The following is an 18973-nucleotide window of genomic DNA, read 5'->3' on the forward strand; positions in this document are numbered from 1 at the left end:
GGTGCTGGTGGGTCCCCCCAGTACATCTCTTCCCCAGGCCAGGCAAGCCCAGTTCCCTCAGTCTCTCTTACAGGTCATGTGGTTCAGCTCCTGACCATCTTCAAGGCCCTCTGATGTCTTTGATCCAGTTTATCCAACAGTATTTTAGTGCAGTATTTTAGTGCAGTATTTTGTTGTGGACAGAGTATTCCTCACAAGGGACTGACAAGTGCTGAGTGAAGGGGAAGAATCATTCCCCTCTGTCCATGGGCCAGGCTCTTTGTGGTCCAGCCCAGTCTCCTGTCACCCTTCATTGCTGCCAGCGAGCGCTGGGGACTCGTGCTTAGCTCTGCCCACCTGAACCCCAAGGCCCTTGGCATCCAGCCAGTCAGTCCCCAGCCTGTAATGCAGAACTTTGTCCTCATCAAATTTCACTAAGTTCTGCCAGCCTGTGCCTGGAGCTCTCTGGATGGAAGTCCTGCCCTTGAGCAAGTCACGTGTATCACCCATCTTGCCATGAGCAAGCTTTGTAAGGGCCCAGTCTGTGTCATTGGTATGGATGTGAAACTGAGTGTGTCCCAGAGAACTCCCCTTATAATGAGTCACAGAGCACAGACCAATAACCCCTTCCCTTTGAACATGCTCCATTTTTCCACCTGTCTAGAGCCCACCTTTCAAACCAGGGCAACAGGATATCTCAACTTGCATATAAGGATGCTTTAGGAGATTGTGTTCAGAGCTTTCCTAAACCAAGGGGAGATGACATTAAAATACAGCTACCATGGTTACAAGTCTGAATGTGGCAGTCAAGCTGTACTAAAACTCAAAAGAATTATGTTGATATTCTACTCTTAGTGATCAATCAATATATTTTTGTGGGAAAAAAACCCAAAAGAACAGGATAAATACCTGAGGTCAATGAAGACAGAGAATGAAAGTGGAAAGAAACAAAACCACCTACTGCATAAGAAGAAGTAAATGGACAACTAGTAAGAAAGGTGGATGCATTGTGGACCTTTGTAGGCCAAGGATGAATGCAAGCATAGCTGCAGAGGACTAACATATTATTCTTAGTCAGCTTTCTGTTCTTCTGTAATCTGTCACTGCCATGGCTTCCTCACAGCATTTATTGTATAACCAAAATGCCTTGCTTCAGTGTCCCAAAAAGAGAGAAAGTGCATTATCTCAAGCTTTTCAAAGGTAACAATTGGAGTACCAAGGAGTAGTGAGTAGCCATCACTACAAGTGAGTAATGTCTCATCGATTATTGTTTCCTTGGCAGTAACACATAGGCTGGTTCTTCATTAGTAAAATTTCCTCCATTCTGAAAGCAGCGGAGCAGAGAAATATGACCCTCTATCAGGGACTGTTAGGAACTGTTGAGTAGCTGTGTTTTTATATAGCTCATATCCAAGGGAACATTAAATTGAGTTTTTAATAAACAGTTTTGTCACTCTCCAGCACTAAAAATCAGCCACCTACTAGTGTGATCACTGTGAGATTTTGGGTAATATACAACAAGTAATAACATGGTTGAGTTGATTTTACAGTTACATCAACAGAGTGTAGTGCAAAAGTGTGATAAGTAGACTTTTTATAACAAATTGCATATGTCTGATCTAAGGAATGCCTAGAGATTCCATTTGATTTTTGTTGTAATAAATCAAATGAAGAAAGAGTGCTTTTTCAGTAACAAAAGCAATTCAGAAATTTATTGCGGACTTCAGTAATTCTAATGTTTTTTTCTCTGGATATTAAGAGCAGCTTAAGTCTGGCCAATACCATAAAAATGTCTTGGGCAAAATGTGGAAAAAACTAGCAGAGCTAAGCAATACAGGTATAGTAGAAGCAAACACATTCTAAAAGCTTTTTGTGTGCCAGTAGCGGCATTCCATATAATACATCGACTATAATTTGTAGAGTAGTACTAGGAAAGAAAGGGAGATATAATTAATTTATAGCTGTAATTGGTGGAGGCACTAGATGTCTGTTGTGTTGAGCTAGGTCTAAATATATGATTTACTGTTTAAAAAGGGACTTTTAGGTTTGGTTTTGCCTTTTTTTAGGGGGAGGGAGTTTGACAACTTTAAAACAAATTTCACTTCATTTTGAATTGGTCTAGTCTAATTTAAAGAACATGAATTGCACACACAGTAATTTCAGTGCTCTGTTGCTTGTTACACACTACTCTCAGATTCAGCTCACTGTAGCAGTTTGTCAAGATTTTACCTTACTTGCAAATCTAAGTTCATGAATAAAGCTCTGCAAATCCTAGGGGCTGATATAACATCATCTGAAGCAGTAATGATACAAATATTTTTGTATGCTTTTAATTGTTAGGATTGGGATGAGTCTGGTAAAAACAAAATTATCCAATATTAAGTCATCAGTCTGCTTATAGTAACTTACTATTCCCAAGCTGCTAAGAAATCCTTCAAGTCTTCCACCACAAATATTGCTTGCATCCTAAGCATTACATACCTCACAGCCTTATCAGACAAAGGTAGAATATTTTAATATGACTTGTATTATTTAGACACTAGAATTTTCATTTATATTAATGAGGGAAAAGCCCTGCTCACAAAGTCTTCTGCTCTGGTTAATTTTAAGGGCCAGAGGAGCCTAAATTTTACTTCTTTAGAGTTAGAATGAATGTGCTACATGCAATAACTTTATCTGGCATAGTTTCAGCTAAGTCAGAGCTCTCTGAAGGGGCAGGATAAAGCAAAGTTGTCAGTAACAAACCATGAGCATTTGTCCCTAAGAGCACACACTGTTTTGTGCATGCAGTGTGATCACTGGAGGTGTGCAGAGCCTTTCAGGTGCTGTGGTCCCCCATGGTGATGCCTCTGTCCAAAGTGGGCGGTGGTGGAAGCAAGGACCAGAGGCATGTAGCCATAAAGGAGAAGTTGTTATTGGTTGTTATCATCAGAAAAGCCTCTGTCTCTGAATGGCGCTGCCAGTACTTCCCACAAAGATGTGCTTCTGGTCACTACTGCAAAGAAAAGGAATCTGGGACTGAAAAAGCTCTCTATTTGTTGTATTGCTTAGATTTTTTTTTTTTTTTTTTTTAATCCATCACCTCTGGTTTTATCATGAAGGAGTTATGATGAGGCCAGGTCTATTTCAGAGCAAAGGAGGATGAAATGAAAGGGCCTTTTAACTCTCCACCTCTCCTGACTTAGCTTTAACATGTTCAGTAGTGGCTTGCAGAGTTTTAATTGATCTACAGCAGTAGTGCAGGAAAATGGCCTGCCATGGCCATGCTATTCCAGTCAACTAACTGGACAATGAAGAAAGAGACCTATAATTGCTATCTCCATTTAAACTTCCTGATTGAAGGCATGGGAAGGTCAGCAAGGTTCAGGAACAAATACATAGGATGTAACACAGTGCCTCGCCTTGCCCTTGAGAACACCAGTATGAACTCACTGATCCTACTTCAGTGAACAGCAGATCTCAAAGTACACTCCCACTGCTTGATAAAATGTACAGAAACACAAAATAACGAGGTTCTCCTTTCTTACCACACTGAGCTGCAGTCAGACATGCATGTGAAGTCATTGCATTGTAGTGTACTAGGAACTGAGCCACAGAACCTCTCTCAAGGCAGGTCTCCTACTGGGTTCTTGTGATCCCAGCAGGAATATTGTCATCTAACTCAGAAAATCTTTTCTAAAAGACCACTTCCCTTTTCTTTCCAAAAGTCTACTAGGAGCTCATTATGTGTCTGTAGGTGAAGAATGGCTGGTTGGCTTAACCCTCCCAATACTTAAACGTAGTTTTTTCAGTTTTCTTCAGACGTGTCTGAGTGTTACGAAATTTAGTGCAAGTTTTAATGATTGGTAGTTTAATTCTGCAGATGTCTCTCAATAAAGTGAGGTAGGCACTACAGTCCACTTGTGCAGCATTTGACCATTAACATGACTTAGCATGCAACAGCAAGCAGCATAAATGTTCCTTTAAAAAAGTAATCAAAGTATCTCTAAATCTGTCAGCATAACTGTAAATATTGCTGCCTGGGGTGATTTACAGTAAACCAAAACTGCACAACAGACATGGAGCCTGGATGTCATATTTGACTATAAGAATCAGGGTTATGCTTTTAAATCCTGACACTTTATTCTCTTTTTGAGTTCAAACTGTGTTCAGATTCATAACTGCTAGAAACTGGCATCTTTCTCTGCTGCATGAAAACAAAAAGAATATTTAGAAGGGAACTGTATATTAACTTGGGAGAGATAGTATAAAAATCCACATAATGGATGGCTTTGCTGAGCTGGAATCAGACTTCAGTGTCCATATGCTACAGTTATGAGAACTCTGTGAAGACAGCACTGAAAAATGAGACTCTACACCTTTCAGTAGTTCAATTTAAAGATGATTTTAAAATGTTAATCTGGAAGGGGAGACAGTAGTAGTGAAGTTGTGATCTGGAAACAGAGTTAAGCTAAGTTTCTAAAGCATGTGTCACAGGAAGTGAAACCTGGACTCGTTATATATATAAATAGAGCTAAAAGCATACTGTTGATTTGACAGCATGTAGACTAAGGAAATAATATTTGTGTGGATTTGACAGGAAAGATTTTTTGCTTAAAAGTAATAGAATGATTTTTAAAAACTGAATTTCATTTGGTTTGGTTTACTTTGCTAGGATATATTAAGAGTTTTAATTACTTTTCCTGTAAAAGTTCATATTTGTCCTAAAGAACTAAACTCTTATAAAAAGGAAAAAAAATTAAATTATAGCAAAAGTGATGCCATTATCAACATAACACTGTCCTCTGCAGACATGCACCAGTAGAGGCTGCTGTACACCATATTAAATAAACATTTATACATACTGATAGATTAATTTACAGGAAGGTCAGAGATGGAATTTGAAATGTAGTTGTGTGTTTAACTGATGTGAACACGTAGAAACTTTAAATGTAGAAACTCTTAAGATTCTACAGTAGAACCATAGTCTGGGGGTAGCAGCAAAGCAGCAAGCCCTTGCTTTTCATCATTATGTGTTTCAACTCCAGACAGGGTGTATGGTCATTTTTACAGATAGACACCTGAAGGTACTGAAGCATCAGTCTGTTTTTGGATTCTCACTAGTAAGTAGTGGCTACAACACTGTTTCATTGAAATGTTTATTAGGGTTTGAACATGTTTACAATGTTTAAAATGTGTTTAAGAAGCACTCCATATACATGTGTCCCTTTTACTAAATGTGCAAGAATTTTCCTTAAAACCGCAGGTATTATCCTTGCATTATTTAGGATAAGGTTCCAATGACTCATTCTCCTTTGCCTTCTGCTGTTGATGTGGCTCTGTAGAAATGAAGGCTCTCCACTGTCAGAAATGTAAGAGCATGCAGAGCTGAGCTCCCTTCACACACAGCAAGCACATGGCCCTGTCACCAAAGTGGGCAGGCAGCTGGAGCCCTGCATGAAGGGCTCCTGGGGACAGGCAGCGAGTGCCTGTGGAGCCTTTGAGACCTCAGAGGACAAAGTGCCCTCACAGACACCTAAGGCACCACTGGCAAACAGCTAAGAATTAAGGACAACTCAAAAGCCAAGAGGAACATCTTGCTCTGTTGCTTCTAGTGCAGCACTACTCAAGTGGAGGTGGAGGAGACGGGTCAAAAAAATTCCATGCAGTCTTTGTTTCTTCCTGCCATCCTCCTTCCAAGAGTGGTCTCTCTTTGGCAGTCGCATGAAGAAGGAAACATTTGCTTTGGACCAGTTCAGACAGCAGGCAGGAGACAAGCACAGTTTAAAAGAAAATCAATAACAAAGAAAGAAACCCAAACATCCCAAATGGGTTGTGACCTGGCAAGTACTGCCCTTCCTTCCTCTCTCCATGCAGTGCCACCCTGACGCAGTCGAAAGGTGGATGGTGACAGCTACAGGCGGCCAGGAGCTGGGCAGTGTTCCTGCCTGCAGCAGGGGCTGGAAGGAGCAGTGCTCCCAGGGCATGGCAAGGTGGAAGCAATTGTCCCCAGGGGCATCTGGTGCCAGCAAGGGATGCAGCAGCAGGAGGGAGTGAGGCCATGCTGACACACAGAGTGCAGAGACTTTGGAGGCACTTTGCACATGCCAGCTGGGGTCCTCTAGTCTGCAAGTTGGGGATATTCTGGCAAAATAAACAGCCAGAACCAGTTTTTGTTCTGGAAAGCTGGAGGTTGGCATGCTGGGGTTTGTAGTAGGGCTGAGATGGAGGTGGGTGCACACTGAGGGTAGTTGCTGCAGAAAAGAAAGTCAGCTTTGCTGGCAACTTATTTTCATGATATTTCCTCAGTAATAAAGTCAGAACAGAGTAACTGCCAACTGCATCCCCTGAAATTTGTCAGCTCTGTATATACTAGGAGAGGCTGCAACCATGGGCGTTTCCAAATCACTGACTAAAAGGCAGTAATGTCACAGCTATAGGCTATGTAGTCTTACCTTGGAGCATACTTGCACCTGAAGAGACAAGAGACAACTGGCTTGGGAAAAAGGACAATTTTTTCCTTTCAGGTCCTGTAGGGGTTGGACTGAATGAACTTAAACGGAAATTGCTAATCAGTGACACCCAGCACTACGGGGTAACAGTGCCACGTAAGTAAAAATGCACTCCTATTCTCTAATGATATACTTGCATTATTAGCCTTTATTATTGTATTACCTTTAAGGTACTTTCAAGTTTGGGTCTCTAAATGCATGCTTGGCATCCAAATTGCTTTTCTTATTTTTAAAAGTGCTGCTGCAGTTCTGCATTAAATAGCATTGATTTAACTGATAGAGCTTTTTGGCTCAGAGGCATTGCAGTACACTTTCAGTACAAGTTCAGCATGATTGATGTCAGTGAGGTTTAGTAAATGAAACTCAGCTGAAGAACACCCTGGATTTGGCTGTAAAGCACTCAAATGTACTCTGTTACCAATGCTTGCATTCAGCAAACTGGCCTTTATCTCTTAGGCTGAAAAATGAAGATGGATTATAAACAATTTAATCTAATGAATAAATTAATTAAATCCCTTTTATTAGCTTTAGAAGAGATCATCTGGGGATGTTTTTTCCTCTTTTCTGTCTCTGACCAAGTAGTGTGATTTTTATAAAATTGAGTAACATTGTGCTTTATCAACTTCTACAATTCTTTACTGCGTTTTCTTTAATATGAAGAACTCAACAGTTTTAGACTTTGATTTCTTGGTTTGCTTTCTACTTGTACCTTCTATAGGGATCCTTCACAAATATGGCTCCAACATTCTGAATTTGGGAGATTCTCTCTCAGGTTTTTTGCAACTGCAGATATTCTGTGAAGTGTGTATGTATGAATGAATTTGCTAAGTAGAAAAATTAATGCATTTAGTTTGGCAAGTAATTTCTTTTGCATATATTTGCTTCAACTGGGTATTGAAAGCAACAATAACAAAAAAATCTAGATGTTCCCAAAATATTTAATACATTGCAGTATATGCAATCATTTGCCCAAAAATATTTCTCTAAAAGTTGACAGTATTCATCAAGCTGCCTTCTCTCCTTTCTCTTCCAAATTTGTGGTTATAAGTTAAAACAAACATGTAAAGGAATCCCTCTCCCTGAAATTCAGTAAGTCAGGACTTGGAGGGAGAGCGGGGTTCCTGTCTTGGAAATGTTCCTCATTGTGTCAGCCTAAGAAGAGGAGTGATAGATCAAATGGCATTTAAGTCTCTGTTGCTGCAAGCAGGTTTTGTATGTCCATATGTGGTGAAGAATGCATGATGCTGTAGTATTCAACTTGTTCAAAACAGGATTTTTTAATGGGTTCATTAATCATAAATGACAACCCCTCAAATATTATAAGCAAAACCCTTATACCTGCTTGGGGAGAGTAAGAAGTGCAAATAATACAAGGATACTGAAAGAAAATGGAATTCTATTTTGATCACGGGATAAAGAAAAGCACTAAAACAGAAAGTTCACACCCTATTTTTTTATTACCATGCTTCACATGCCATAGCTACAAGAGTTGTTAATGAACATAACATTTTATAAATCAGGATGGTGTGCTTTGTTTCCCTTTATGGTCTCATATGCTAATAAGTTTAACAAGAGGCAAGGCTGGGGTAATTGTTATGGGCTGCTGTTCCTTTTATTATTCAGCTATCCTCATTTTATTGCATTTTTCCACTAGTTAATAAAAAATGATAATCTGACACTTGTCCAATAGGTTTTTTTTCCTGATTTTCCTGCATGCATTTAAAACTCAGTTCTGTCATGTGCTTGTGTGCTGCCTACCAGATCCAGAGCAGCCTTATGTGCTTCAGAAGTGAGGGAAGTGCTATACTTAGTATTGCACAAAGAGTCTGTGCTTTTCAGCTTTTCCTGAACTGGTTTGCATTATATTGTTTTGTGCATATTTTCCTTTTTTTTTTTTTATGATGAAACTGCAGACACTACCCGTCCAAGGAGAAGCCAAGAAAGTGATGGTGTCGAATACATTTTCATTTCCAAGCACTTGTTTGAGACAGATGTACAGAATAACAAGTATGTTGAAGAGATTTTTAACTAGAACTGCAGTTAAAACAATGGTTTATTACAAAATGGGACTGGTTGTTATTTCAGATAATAAGTCAAAGTGAATATAAGTTGCAGTGATTTGAAGATGTGTTAAATTACATGTTGTTATATAAGTAGCTGGGGAAAAATATGGAGTATGTGCAAACACAAGAGTTTCTAAGCTTACAAGTAGTTTCAGTACCTCAGCTCCTCAAGGAGACACTGAAATTATAGGTGCTTGGGATGGGGGAGCTTTCTTTTAATAGAGCATCTTCTGTCATAGCACTAAAGCACTGCAGCTCTAGAGAAGGGGGCTGTGGAAGTGCTGCAGACGTGCCTGAGTCAATGTTTGCATAGTTCTGCTCTCTTTCAGGCCAGGCACTTCCTCTGCTTTTGAATTTAGAGATCTACAGTGAAGCCCCTGCCTGTACACCCTCCAGAAAGTAAACTAAAATGAAGAGACAATGGTAGCATCGTGCTCTCCAGCAGCCTGTAAAATTCTGTAGCTTGAAATTCTGCCCCAGTTTCAGAGGGCAAAAGTGTATTAGACACAAAGCTGTGGGTTTTATTGAAACTTCAAACTGTGCTTTGCTTTTCTGGCAAATAGTGCTTGTACTTTTATAGCAAATAACCAGCCGCCTTGGTTCCACCAGCACCGTCATCACTCCTCCTCTTCTGAGACAGAGAATTTGGATATTCTGTAGTGTGCAATGAAATTTCAGTAGTTTCTATTGTTTAGCTTATCCACTGTTTTATTGCATTGCATTAGTTCAGAAAAAGAGGTGATGGAAAACATTAGTGGGCTGTTGGACTACAGTGCTTTTTTCTCTTTAACTGTAATACAAGCAGGTGTTACTGATTTGAAAGCAGTAAAGTAGAAGATTTCTTAAAATTGACATGCTGAAGTACTTGACAGCATTTCCTTTATAAAACACGGTAGAACTCTCATGTAAAGTAAAATATTTTTGCTTCTGAATTAAATATTATAAACCATACTGGTAAGCTTTTTGTCTGGAGAAAATGGAAATGATCCCAGTTGTTTTTACCTTCTGCCACAGGTTTATCGAGTATGGCGAGTATAAGAACAACTACTATGGAACAAGTTTAGACTCTGTTCGATCAGTTCTAGCTAAAAACAAAGTTTGTTTGTTGGATGTGCAACCTCATGTAAGTAAGCATGTCTTCTGATCTCTTGTACTTCCCCATATTACATTTTGGAATTCTGGTAAAAAGTATTTCTCAAAAGGTGTGCTTTATCCCACATTGAATGATTGTTGAGTGGCTTTTCTTGCTACCTTTATCGAAGCAAGGTTCTCTGAAAAGGGATAATAAAGGAATTGGGAGCCTGCAGCATAGTACTAAAGATTTAATTACAGAATGCTCCTATATTTCCATTTATCTTTCTGTTAGTTTGGACAAGAGATTGTCTCTGAAACTTTAATTTCAGAATAGTTTTGAGTTATCACCAAGTCCAGCAACTCTATCTCACATGTTTCACTAGACTATTCATGCCAAGGGTTTCCATACAGGATGGACATGAGTCAAGGAATGCACTAAATGTGATGTTGGCTGGATAATTGCTAAGAATATTCCTCTCTAAACCATTTTTTCTTGCACTGACCTTGTCTTTCAACCCCGCTGAACAGCTCCACTGGGGATTTTTTTGCTCCTAATAACCACAGTGCTTCTAGGAGCTGGACTAGTTTGTTTAAACCCAGCCAAAGCATCTCTTCTCCAAGGGTGGCCAGTGTATGGTTTCTGAGCCCTGGCAGCTTGTGCGCAGCTCCCGGGGCAGTTTCATTGCGGGGCTGTGCCCCAGGAGCAGGGCAGGGGCTGCCCTGGCAGAGGAGTAGCCAGGGAAGCCATAGCCCATGCCAGGGGAGGAGAGGAGCTGACCAGTCCATTGCCTGTCCCACACAGCCCTGGGCTCCTGCAAAGCACTAAATTCTCTTGGGGACCCAAGCTTGTGATCCATTCTGGGATCCCACTTTGGGGTTTCCCTGTGGACTGTGGCAATGTGGAGAGAATAGAAAGCTTCTGACCATCCACCCTGTGCTGCAGCTGAATCATAGACCTGCCTCTAAAACCACGCATGGCTCACTTGGAAAAAGTGAACAGCAGGGAGTTGTGTGGTGGCACACAGTACTGAAGAGAAAAATCATTGACCTTTTGTGAGCAAGTGTCACAGACACCTCTTTCTGCTGATGTTCATGGGCACAGAAAGGGTTGTTCTTGCTAAAATGGGTTGAACTTTTCCTCCTCCCCTGAATACCTGCTGTTCCCCTCCATCCTCTCACTGCCAGTGGCACCGGTGTGCATGACTCAAACTTTGCCAGACTTCATGGGGCTTACCAGCAGCCATGTGGAAATCAAGAGCAATGATCACCCTTGGAGAAAGAGTTTTCTTACCTTTCTGAAAATTCTCCCTAGATGAATCAATGCTGGTCAGCAAAGCAGGATGGCAGTAAATGAAAAATAACTGCCTAGAAATGTTTATGGGTTTATTATGGTCAATGGGGAGTTTCTTTTATTACCGTAAATTCCATTGTGCAAAATAAACTAATTAATTAAAATCTTTCCTCTTCCCAGACAGTGAAACACTTGCGGACATACGAGTTTAAACCATTTGTTATATTTATAAAACCTCCATCACTTGACCGTTTGAGAGAAACCAGAAAAAATGCCAAGATTATTTCAAGTAAAGATGATAAGGGAACTGCAAAACCCTTTACTGTAAGTATAATTAGACATGGTAAACCAGGAGAACCTGTCAGGAGTTTTCTTGTAGCAGTTTACCTTGAAAATAAAGGTGATCTCTGGTTCTTATTGACAGCACTTGTCAGGGCTTACATGAGCATCTTGCTGTTTCTCAACCTCTCTCACATTGCACATTTACTGTGGTGTTTTCATTGTTTGATATGTTCATGAGTATTCATAGTTTCCATGCTCCTGACTTTATGTCAATAAAGAACCCCCACAGTGCAAGCATATCTTTATAAGAGAGAATGCTGTGGATTTCCTTTAAAAAATTTGTACCTGGGCTTAGATGTTTCTATTCAAATATAAGAACTTTTGTTTCATCAACTATATTAAGAAGTCTATGTTTAGAGGAAAATGCAAATATAAAGAACCAATTGAAAAAGTAAATGCTACTTTAATAAAAAGCCCATATTTGTTGATAAGAGAAACAGAGGGGTTTTTAAATATTATAGAAAACTGGAACATTGTAAGAAAGAAGAAAAGATATCTAAGCAAGGAACAAATGCTGGCTTTTGTGAATAGTCAGAAAAAAATAACATTACCCAATATTAAGATACTTGTTTCTTTCTAATAAAATAAAATCACATTTTAATTAAATCTACAGCAAAGTTGATCATCATTACATTGTTTATCTGTACTTAGAGTGTGTATTATTTTTCCTCATTCAGGTGTTACTTAAGATTTTTTAGGTTTTGTTTCAAAATGAGTCACAGATATAGTCACAGACAGTATCTCTGCATTTGGAATAGTTTGGAAATTACATTCTGTAAGAAAATGTTGATTTGTGGTATATAAAAAGTAAGAGGAGTTTGTTCTTAAGAGGAACCTTCAGACCATTGTTTAGTTAGGACAGGTTTCATCTCCCAAAGTCATTTAAACAAATTACTATGATTTGTTCCCTCCCCAAACATGATACCCACTAAGCCAGATCGAACAAGGCATAGAATGATTACTCCTACCAAGCTCTTAAAAGGGCTGTGCTGTAAGTGCTAATAGCAAGCTGAGATTAACATAATGAAACTTTAAATGTATCATCAAAGTAAACAGCTAGAAACATTTTCCGCTGGTGCTGCTAAAAGGAAATGTCTCTGTAATTACCATGCAGTGACTAATTATGGCACTACAAAGGGAGAGATGAAAGAATTGCCTGTTGAGCTGAGTCAACTCATCAGAATACTCTCTGAGATCACTTGTAATGGTAATCTCTATTTTTTTTTTTTTTAATTAGAGGTACAGTTTCCATCTCCTGATGAGATAAGAAATAAGCAATTAGACCATGTTTAATACAGAAAGTGTTTATGCAGGGTTGTTATGGACTGGCTGTGCACTGATCTTTATTGCACTGCTCTTACTAGGAAGAAGATTTTCATGAAATGATTAAATCTGCCCATGTGATGGAGAGCCAGTATGGCCACCTTTTTGACAAGGTGATAGTCAACGATGACCTCGCTACAGCTTACAGTGAGCTTAAAACAACTTTTGACAGGTTGGAGACCGAGACCTTCTGGGTTCCTGTCAGCTGGCTACACTCATAGCAACGTTTTAGGCAGACAAAACCTCTGCTGTTGTATCAGCATCTAAACCTTGGGCATGGTTAAGCTTTTACTTGATGGCTACTTTCTTGGGAGGAGGGATTTCAGCTCTTCTGAGCAGCAGGTATACTCTTCATGCACTTGGAACTGGTCTTGATTTCCTGTGTCTTCAATTCTGCTGCCCACGGTTTGGGGCAGAACAGTCAGATTAAACCAGAGATTTACTGTGCTCCATAAAGTGAGCTAATACTAGTGTAGCAAAACTGCCAAACACCTCTTTATCATCATCTGTGTGTTTCCAAGGTGAGTGTTTTTAACACAGAGTTTGCAGAAGATACAAATTGATGCTGGAGATAGCACTTCAGTGGTTTTAAGCATAACTGTTCCCATACAAGAGCACATCAGCACTTGGAAGTTATTGCCCTTTCAGTGCTTGAGAGAACTGAAACAGGCAAAAGAGACCAACATTTTTATGAGGAAGACACCATAGTTTTAATTATGTATCAATGTGTTTTTACTTTTCTAGATGTGAACCTTGTCTTACATGTACAGCCTGATTTAAATATTCTTTTGCAATTAACATAATCATGGAAAGAAAGATGTATTCAGTGGCTTAATAGTGAAACACTCAGCTGTGAGTATGCATGGATTAAAAATATTTTCAGGCATGCTCTGTGGCACAACAAAGAAAAGTCATGGGAATAATTATTTAAATAGGAAAAAATGTGGGTTAGTGTGTATATAACTTCAAAGTCTTTGGGATTAAACTTCTGTAAAATCAGTGGCAAAGTGATGTGAATAGCAACAAAGTAGAGAATAATTTTTCCCTCTTTAAATTGATTTAAAATATTTTTGGCACACTCTAGAACAATTTTCCCATCAGAAATTTTCAACAAATGAAGAAACCATGGACATCTGAGAAGCAGTTGAAAGAGATTAATTCTTTTTATTCTTGAGTATGTACTGATACTTTTTAGTAGTGAAACCTGTATTTTGTCTCCACTCAAAAATAAATTAATGCTGTAGAGTTCACTGTAAAAAACATCCTTGTCACTGGGAACAAGACAGTTGGAAACCCCATTTTAAGATTTGATGTGTCAGTGTTAAGCAAATGTATATTAGAGGAATGTATTTTTAATATAGATAATTTGGTATTTTTCTTTACTTACTACTGATATGCAGGAAATGAGTTCAGATGTAAAGACCAAGTAACACCTGTGTGTTGTGTTGTGAATATGTCTTGTAAGTACAGAATGTCTATAGGAACTTGCTGACTTCACATCATCCCATCTGTGGCATTCAAACAGGAAACCATTATTTCATGTTAATCTGTAAAGAGAATATAGCTCTCTTGTTTAAAGAAAAAAAGAATTTAGTGAAACTTTATATATTTATGAAAGGGTTGAAAAGGGATGTTAAGTTTTTAAATTTCTTGTCAATGTGATCATTTATTAAAGAGATTACTAGTCTGTAATTTGAAACAGTCTCTGTAAATGGAGCTCAACATTCCATGTAAATATTTTATTTCAGTTCATATGCTGATAAAGCCATGAGGTTTTGCAGTTTTATTCTAAATGTGTATTTAATGTGTGGGCCATTGCATTTGGCTTAGAGTCTTATAAAACAAATGAAATGCAAGAAACAACAGCCGAATCCCTGGGAGTCTGGAAAAGTTTATGCAAGAGTTACAGATGTACTGAGTCCCAGTATGGACACATGCTCTGCTTGAACAGCTCCACTGTAACTTCTGTCAAATTTCACCATTTTCCTGGTGGACTTAAACTTTTTTTGTAACATAAATAGGAATTTGTTGATTAAATTAATTGCATAGAGATTATCTGAGTTGAGAAAACATTTTCTATTTTTTTTAATCACTGAAAATCAAACTATTTTTCAGGGGATATGGAATTCAGCGGGTTAGTTTGCCTTTTTCTGTGAGATGCCAAGTGACTTCACCATATCTAGAAATGGAGAGGACCCTTGGCATCTCTCAGGATGTGGCCATTTCCAACAGGAGGGGCTTCAGTCCTCACTAAAACACTATTAGCACTGCTCCTAACTTGGGCTGTCTTGGAACATTGGGGTACAGTCAACGCTTGCATAAGGGACCTGCTTTTCTCTTTGTGAAGTAGATGCTAGAATAATCTGCAAACTCCCTGGTAGGGACAGTTCTGGCTGTCCTCAGGCTGTTTTTCCTGTCTTTTTGAAATTAATTTATTTCCCATTCCTGGGTCGGTGTGGTCTGGGAGGATCTTGAGCACAGCTCTGCTGTCCTGGGCAGCGTGGAGCTCCCAGAGCCACCGACCCTCTGATCCCAGCACATCCTGGCAGGAGGCTCCCACAGCCATGGCTGCCTGCCCCTCTCTGAGCCAGGAGCCAATTCCTGAATGGTAACACCTGCAGAAGAAAGGGAATCTCAAAAACATAGAGCCAAGCATTTAACAGAGTAAAACGTGCACAGTCTTCGACGAGTCAGAAACGTTTTTAATTACATTACTAAATTGCTCTTTAAAAATCAACATTATTGTATTATTTAGCTTCAAAAGCTAAAAATCAAAGCCCTCCATGAGGCAGGCAGAGATGACAGTAGGTCTAAGCAGAAAAAATATCTTAGTCAAGCAGTTTCAACAGGACAGGAGCCTGCTTATCATGATGGATACTGAGCTGTGCTGAACTGTTCTGGGATACTAAGGGGAACAGGGGGGTGGATTGTTCCTTTGACTCCTAAGAATTTGGGAACGAAGACAACTAAACGTGTTTCCAATATTCCACATATTCAAGTTGTGCTGTGTGGGTTTTTAGAGAAATGTATGTTTTGACAGTCAAGTCCAGATGTTTTTATTGTGTTCTAGCTGTTTGCTGTAGTCAAACAAAGGGTAGTATTTTTTAATATTGTACCAAACTCTATACTTGAATTCACCATCAGGTCCTTGGTTGATGTCTTACCTGAAATCTGATCTTACCTTCTTATGCAAAACAATAAATTATTGATACACCACTGAAGGTGGTTTTTTTTTTCTTTATTGAAAATTGCTCCATAACATATCATAGACTCATAGAATGGTTCGTGTGGGAAGGGACCTCAAAGAGGTTCCAACACCCCTGGCATTGTCAGGAACACTTTCACTAGACCAGGTTACTCTGAGCCCCATCCAACCTGGCCTTGAACATTGCTGGGGATGGGGCATGTACAATGTCTCTGGACAACCTGTTTCAGTGTCTTACCTTCCTCACAGTAACAAATTTCTTCCTAACACATAGTCTAAACCCACCATCCTTCAGTTTAAGGCCATTCCCCCTTGTTCTGTTGCTACATTGACTTGTAACAAGCTCTCTTGTAGCTCCTTTAGGTACTGGAAGGTGCTGTAAGGTCTCCTCAGAGCTTTCTCTTCTCCAGGATGAACAAAATGACTTTAAAAGGTAAAATGCCTAAATAGTAAGATATTTCATGGGACTCTGTTAACTTTAGTGCTCCAATTATCTTAAATGGAAAACAAAGCACCCCCGAACAAGGATAACAACTCTTACTGATTCATTTCCATTGCCAAACTCTTCTTCAGAATTGATGTTCACCCTTTCCTGTAGCCCACCTCATAATAAACCATTTTCTTTCTGAGGGGAAAAGCTTACAACATCAGTGGGTCAAATTGAAATATCAGCTTGTCTGGGCTTGCAAAGTCTCAGAGTGTTATCCAAGTTGTTGACTCGGAGTGTTTCACCAGACACATAAGCTTTTAGGCCATGCACAAGTCCCATGGGAAGTTGTGCTCATTTTTAGGACTCAAAGAAAGTAATGCTTGAACTCAGTTACTTTTTGCATTGTGTTATACCTTTTCCAGGAAAAAAAATAAAGTAGCCTAACACATACTAGGATTAGAGAGAAGGCTTTTAAGCACTTTCTGTTTTGTTTCAGTGCACTATTCTGCATTTCCCACATGTACTTCTGTTCAGGTTTCTACTGCGTGTGGAGAATTTTTTCTTCAGTAAAGCTTGTATTTAGCTTTTGTGAGATTGTTTCAAAGGATGAACAGTTTCTTCAGAGGTTTGAAGTCAAACTTGATCTAGTCTATTTTTGCTACTGCACTCTCTATAGTCATTTCCCCACAGGATTAAGAGTTTTCTGTGTATCAATGCTTAAAGTCATTTGTACTTGAAATTTGCCCTAGATCCTTCTGCTCTCAGAGTCATTACGTATTTATCATATATTACCATGATTAATGTATGATACCAAGCATTCAAGAGAAAAATGTCTGAACACAAAATTAAAGGGAGACTGTAGGTGTATTTGTTGTCTAAATTCTAGTGCTAGATAACAGTTAAAGGTTTCAGCAGAAAAACACACAAAAACATTTGGAAACAGTTGAAGTCTGGTCTTAAATTTTGTCTTATGTTAAATGGCAGTACAAATGAGAGAATTTGGAGTTCTAGACAGCTGGAGACTTTTCCCCTCTTGATATCTGTGTCTGAAATACAAGTCGATATTTGGAAGACTCTATGGAATGATTTTACATCTCTATAGTAAAATAGTATGGTATTTTCTGTAGATGAAAACCAACATTTGAACAAAGAGGGTAAATCTGTGTGATTATTGAGACTTTGTTTTGCTTCTGTTTCAGTTGTACACTTACATCTGTTTAAACCAATCTTCGAGGACTCAGTGGCAGAAGCTGTCAGCTACACATTTCAATATGTGAAGAAAAATATCCTCAGAATTTCCAAGAGGGTTCAAATGGCTCAAACAGTATCTGAAAACTTATTGATAAGAAATAGAGAAAATTAGGTCACAATTTCTTTTGTAATTAGATTTTTTTTCAGTAGTTATATTAATATTCAGAACTTGAATATGCTAAAAAAACCCAGGAGGCATCCAATAATTTTAAAATGAAATTTAGATTTGTGTTTTAACCAAGATATTACAAACTTTCTGTAGGATTATACACAGGCTCATAAAAACTTTGGGTATGTGTTTTAAAGGGAGGGTCTGTGGGTATGGCAGAGATGAACCAAGAATGTTACAAATGCAAGTACTGCCCTGAAAATGCATCTTAGGTTTCATAAACCACTGAACAGGAGGTCAGAGACCTGGCTGCAAATGTGCTGCAGTTTCTGTTCCCTCCTTGGTAAATACAAATAAGCACCAGTAAATCTTCATTGGTAAACAAAGCTAAAATTGTCCAAATTATGGAGCTGAAATGTAGTATTCAGAAGGAGGAGTACTCCAGGTCCTGGTGGTGTTGGCCAAAATGCTGCTTTACTTTCTTCTAACTTCATTAACTTTTGCAACAAGAGTACAGCAATCACAGCTTTAACTCAAAATTACCAAACTGTGTTTAGTCATTGGCAATTTCATTCTTTGATTTCCTCTTCACCCTTGTACAGTTGCAGTTTAGTAATCCAGTTATATAAGGAGGAGAAAAGGGACAATTAACTCATCTTGAAAAACAGACATAAAAAATCTGATACAAGGACATTTATTACCTCCTTCCCAATGGACACAGGGGGGGTGTGTTCCTGAGGCAGAAGTGAAGAGCTAGTGTTTTTTCCAGATGGAGAGCACCTGAGCAGTGTTTTGTCCCATGAAAATAGAACTGCTCTGAGAGGTTCCTTTGGCCTGTTTGATGCATGAGAGCAGCGTGTGGTAAAAAAGACCAGGAGCAGTTGTAAATTTTATGCATCCAGTGTTGGCTTCAGGGGTTCTTGTTTAAGGCAATGGCCATTGGCGTCAGTCCTGCTTGTTTTCTCTGTCACCTGTGGACATTTCCTGGTGTGCCCTCTCCCTTTTCTAGACTTCCATTACTGGCTTGTTTTTAAGCAACTACAGTTCCCTAAGGTTGGTCTAAACCTCGGGCAGTGGGAGTGGTCGTGTTTGGCAATCAAGGCTGACATTCATGGGGGGGCAGTTGCCCAGACCTGAGCATGGGTTGACACCACTCCACAGAGCTTTGCATGCCCTGGATGGTTTGTACTTCCCCACTAAATGTACTTTGATGCAGCATCTGGAGCCCTACTCCTGAAACCAGGCTGGCCTGTGTTAGTCACCAAATGAACATGGAACAAAGACAGTCCCAGACTCAAAGGAGCTCACTAAAAGAAGTGGGAGGGATGGCAGAGCAGTGGGAAGGAGAAGCACTGGGCACAGCTCTTCCTACCAGCTGGCACAGAGGTAGTGCTGGCCTAAGGGGGCTGTCAGAT

At 39.3% G+C, this 18973-nt stretch overlaps 1 protein-coding gene across 3 annotated transcripts in view; it reads left to right on the forward strand.

Annotated features, from left to right (window-relative positions):
- Positions 1 to 15779, forward strand: part of MPP7 (MAGUK p55 scaffold protein 7) — a 148280-nt gene extending 132501 nt beyond the window's left edge. For all 3 annotated transcript variants that reach the window (XM_077173624.1, XM_077173633.1, XM_054646655.2), the window contains 5 exons: positions 6486 to 6566; positions 8384 to 8477; positions 9548 to 9656; positions 11079 to 11222; positions 12605 to 15779. In XM_077173624.1, coding sequence (XP_077029739.1) covers positions 6486 to 6566; positions 8384 to 8477; positions 9548 to 9656; positions 11079 to 11222; positions 12605 to 12784 — 608 coding nt within the window. In that variant the 3' untranslated portion in view covers positions 12785 to 15779. The remainder of the gene's footprint in view (positions 1 to 6485; positions 6567 to 8383; positions 8478 to 9547; positions 9657 to 11078; positions 11223 to 12604) is intronic.
- Positions 15780 to 18973: the final 3194 nt, after the last annotated feature.

Source organism: Agelaius phoeniceus, chromosome 1 (assembly GCF_051311805.1).
Source record: "Agelaius phoeniceus isolate bAgePho1 chromosome 1, bAgePho1.hap1, whole genome shotgun sequence".
NCBI lineage: Eukaryota > Metazoa > Chordata > Aves > Passeriformes > Icteridae > Agelaius > Agelaius phoeniceus.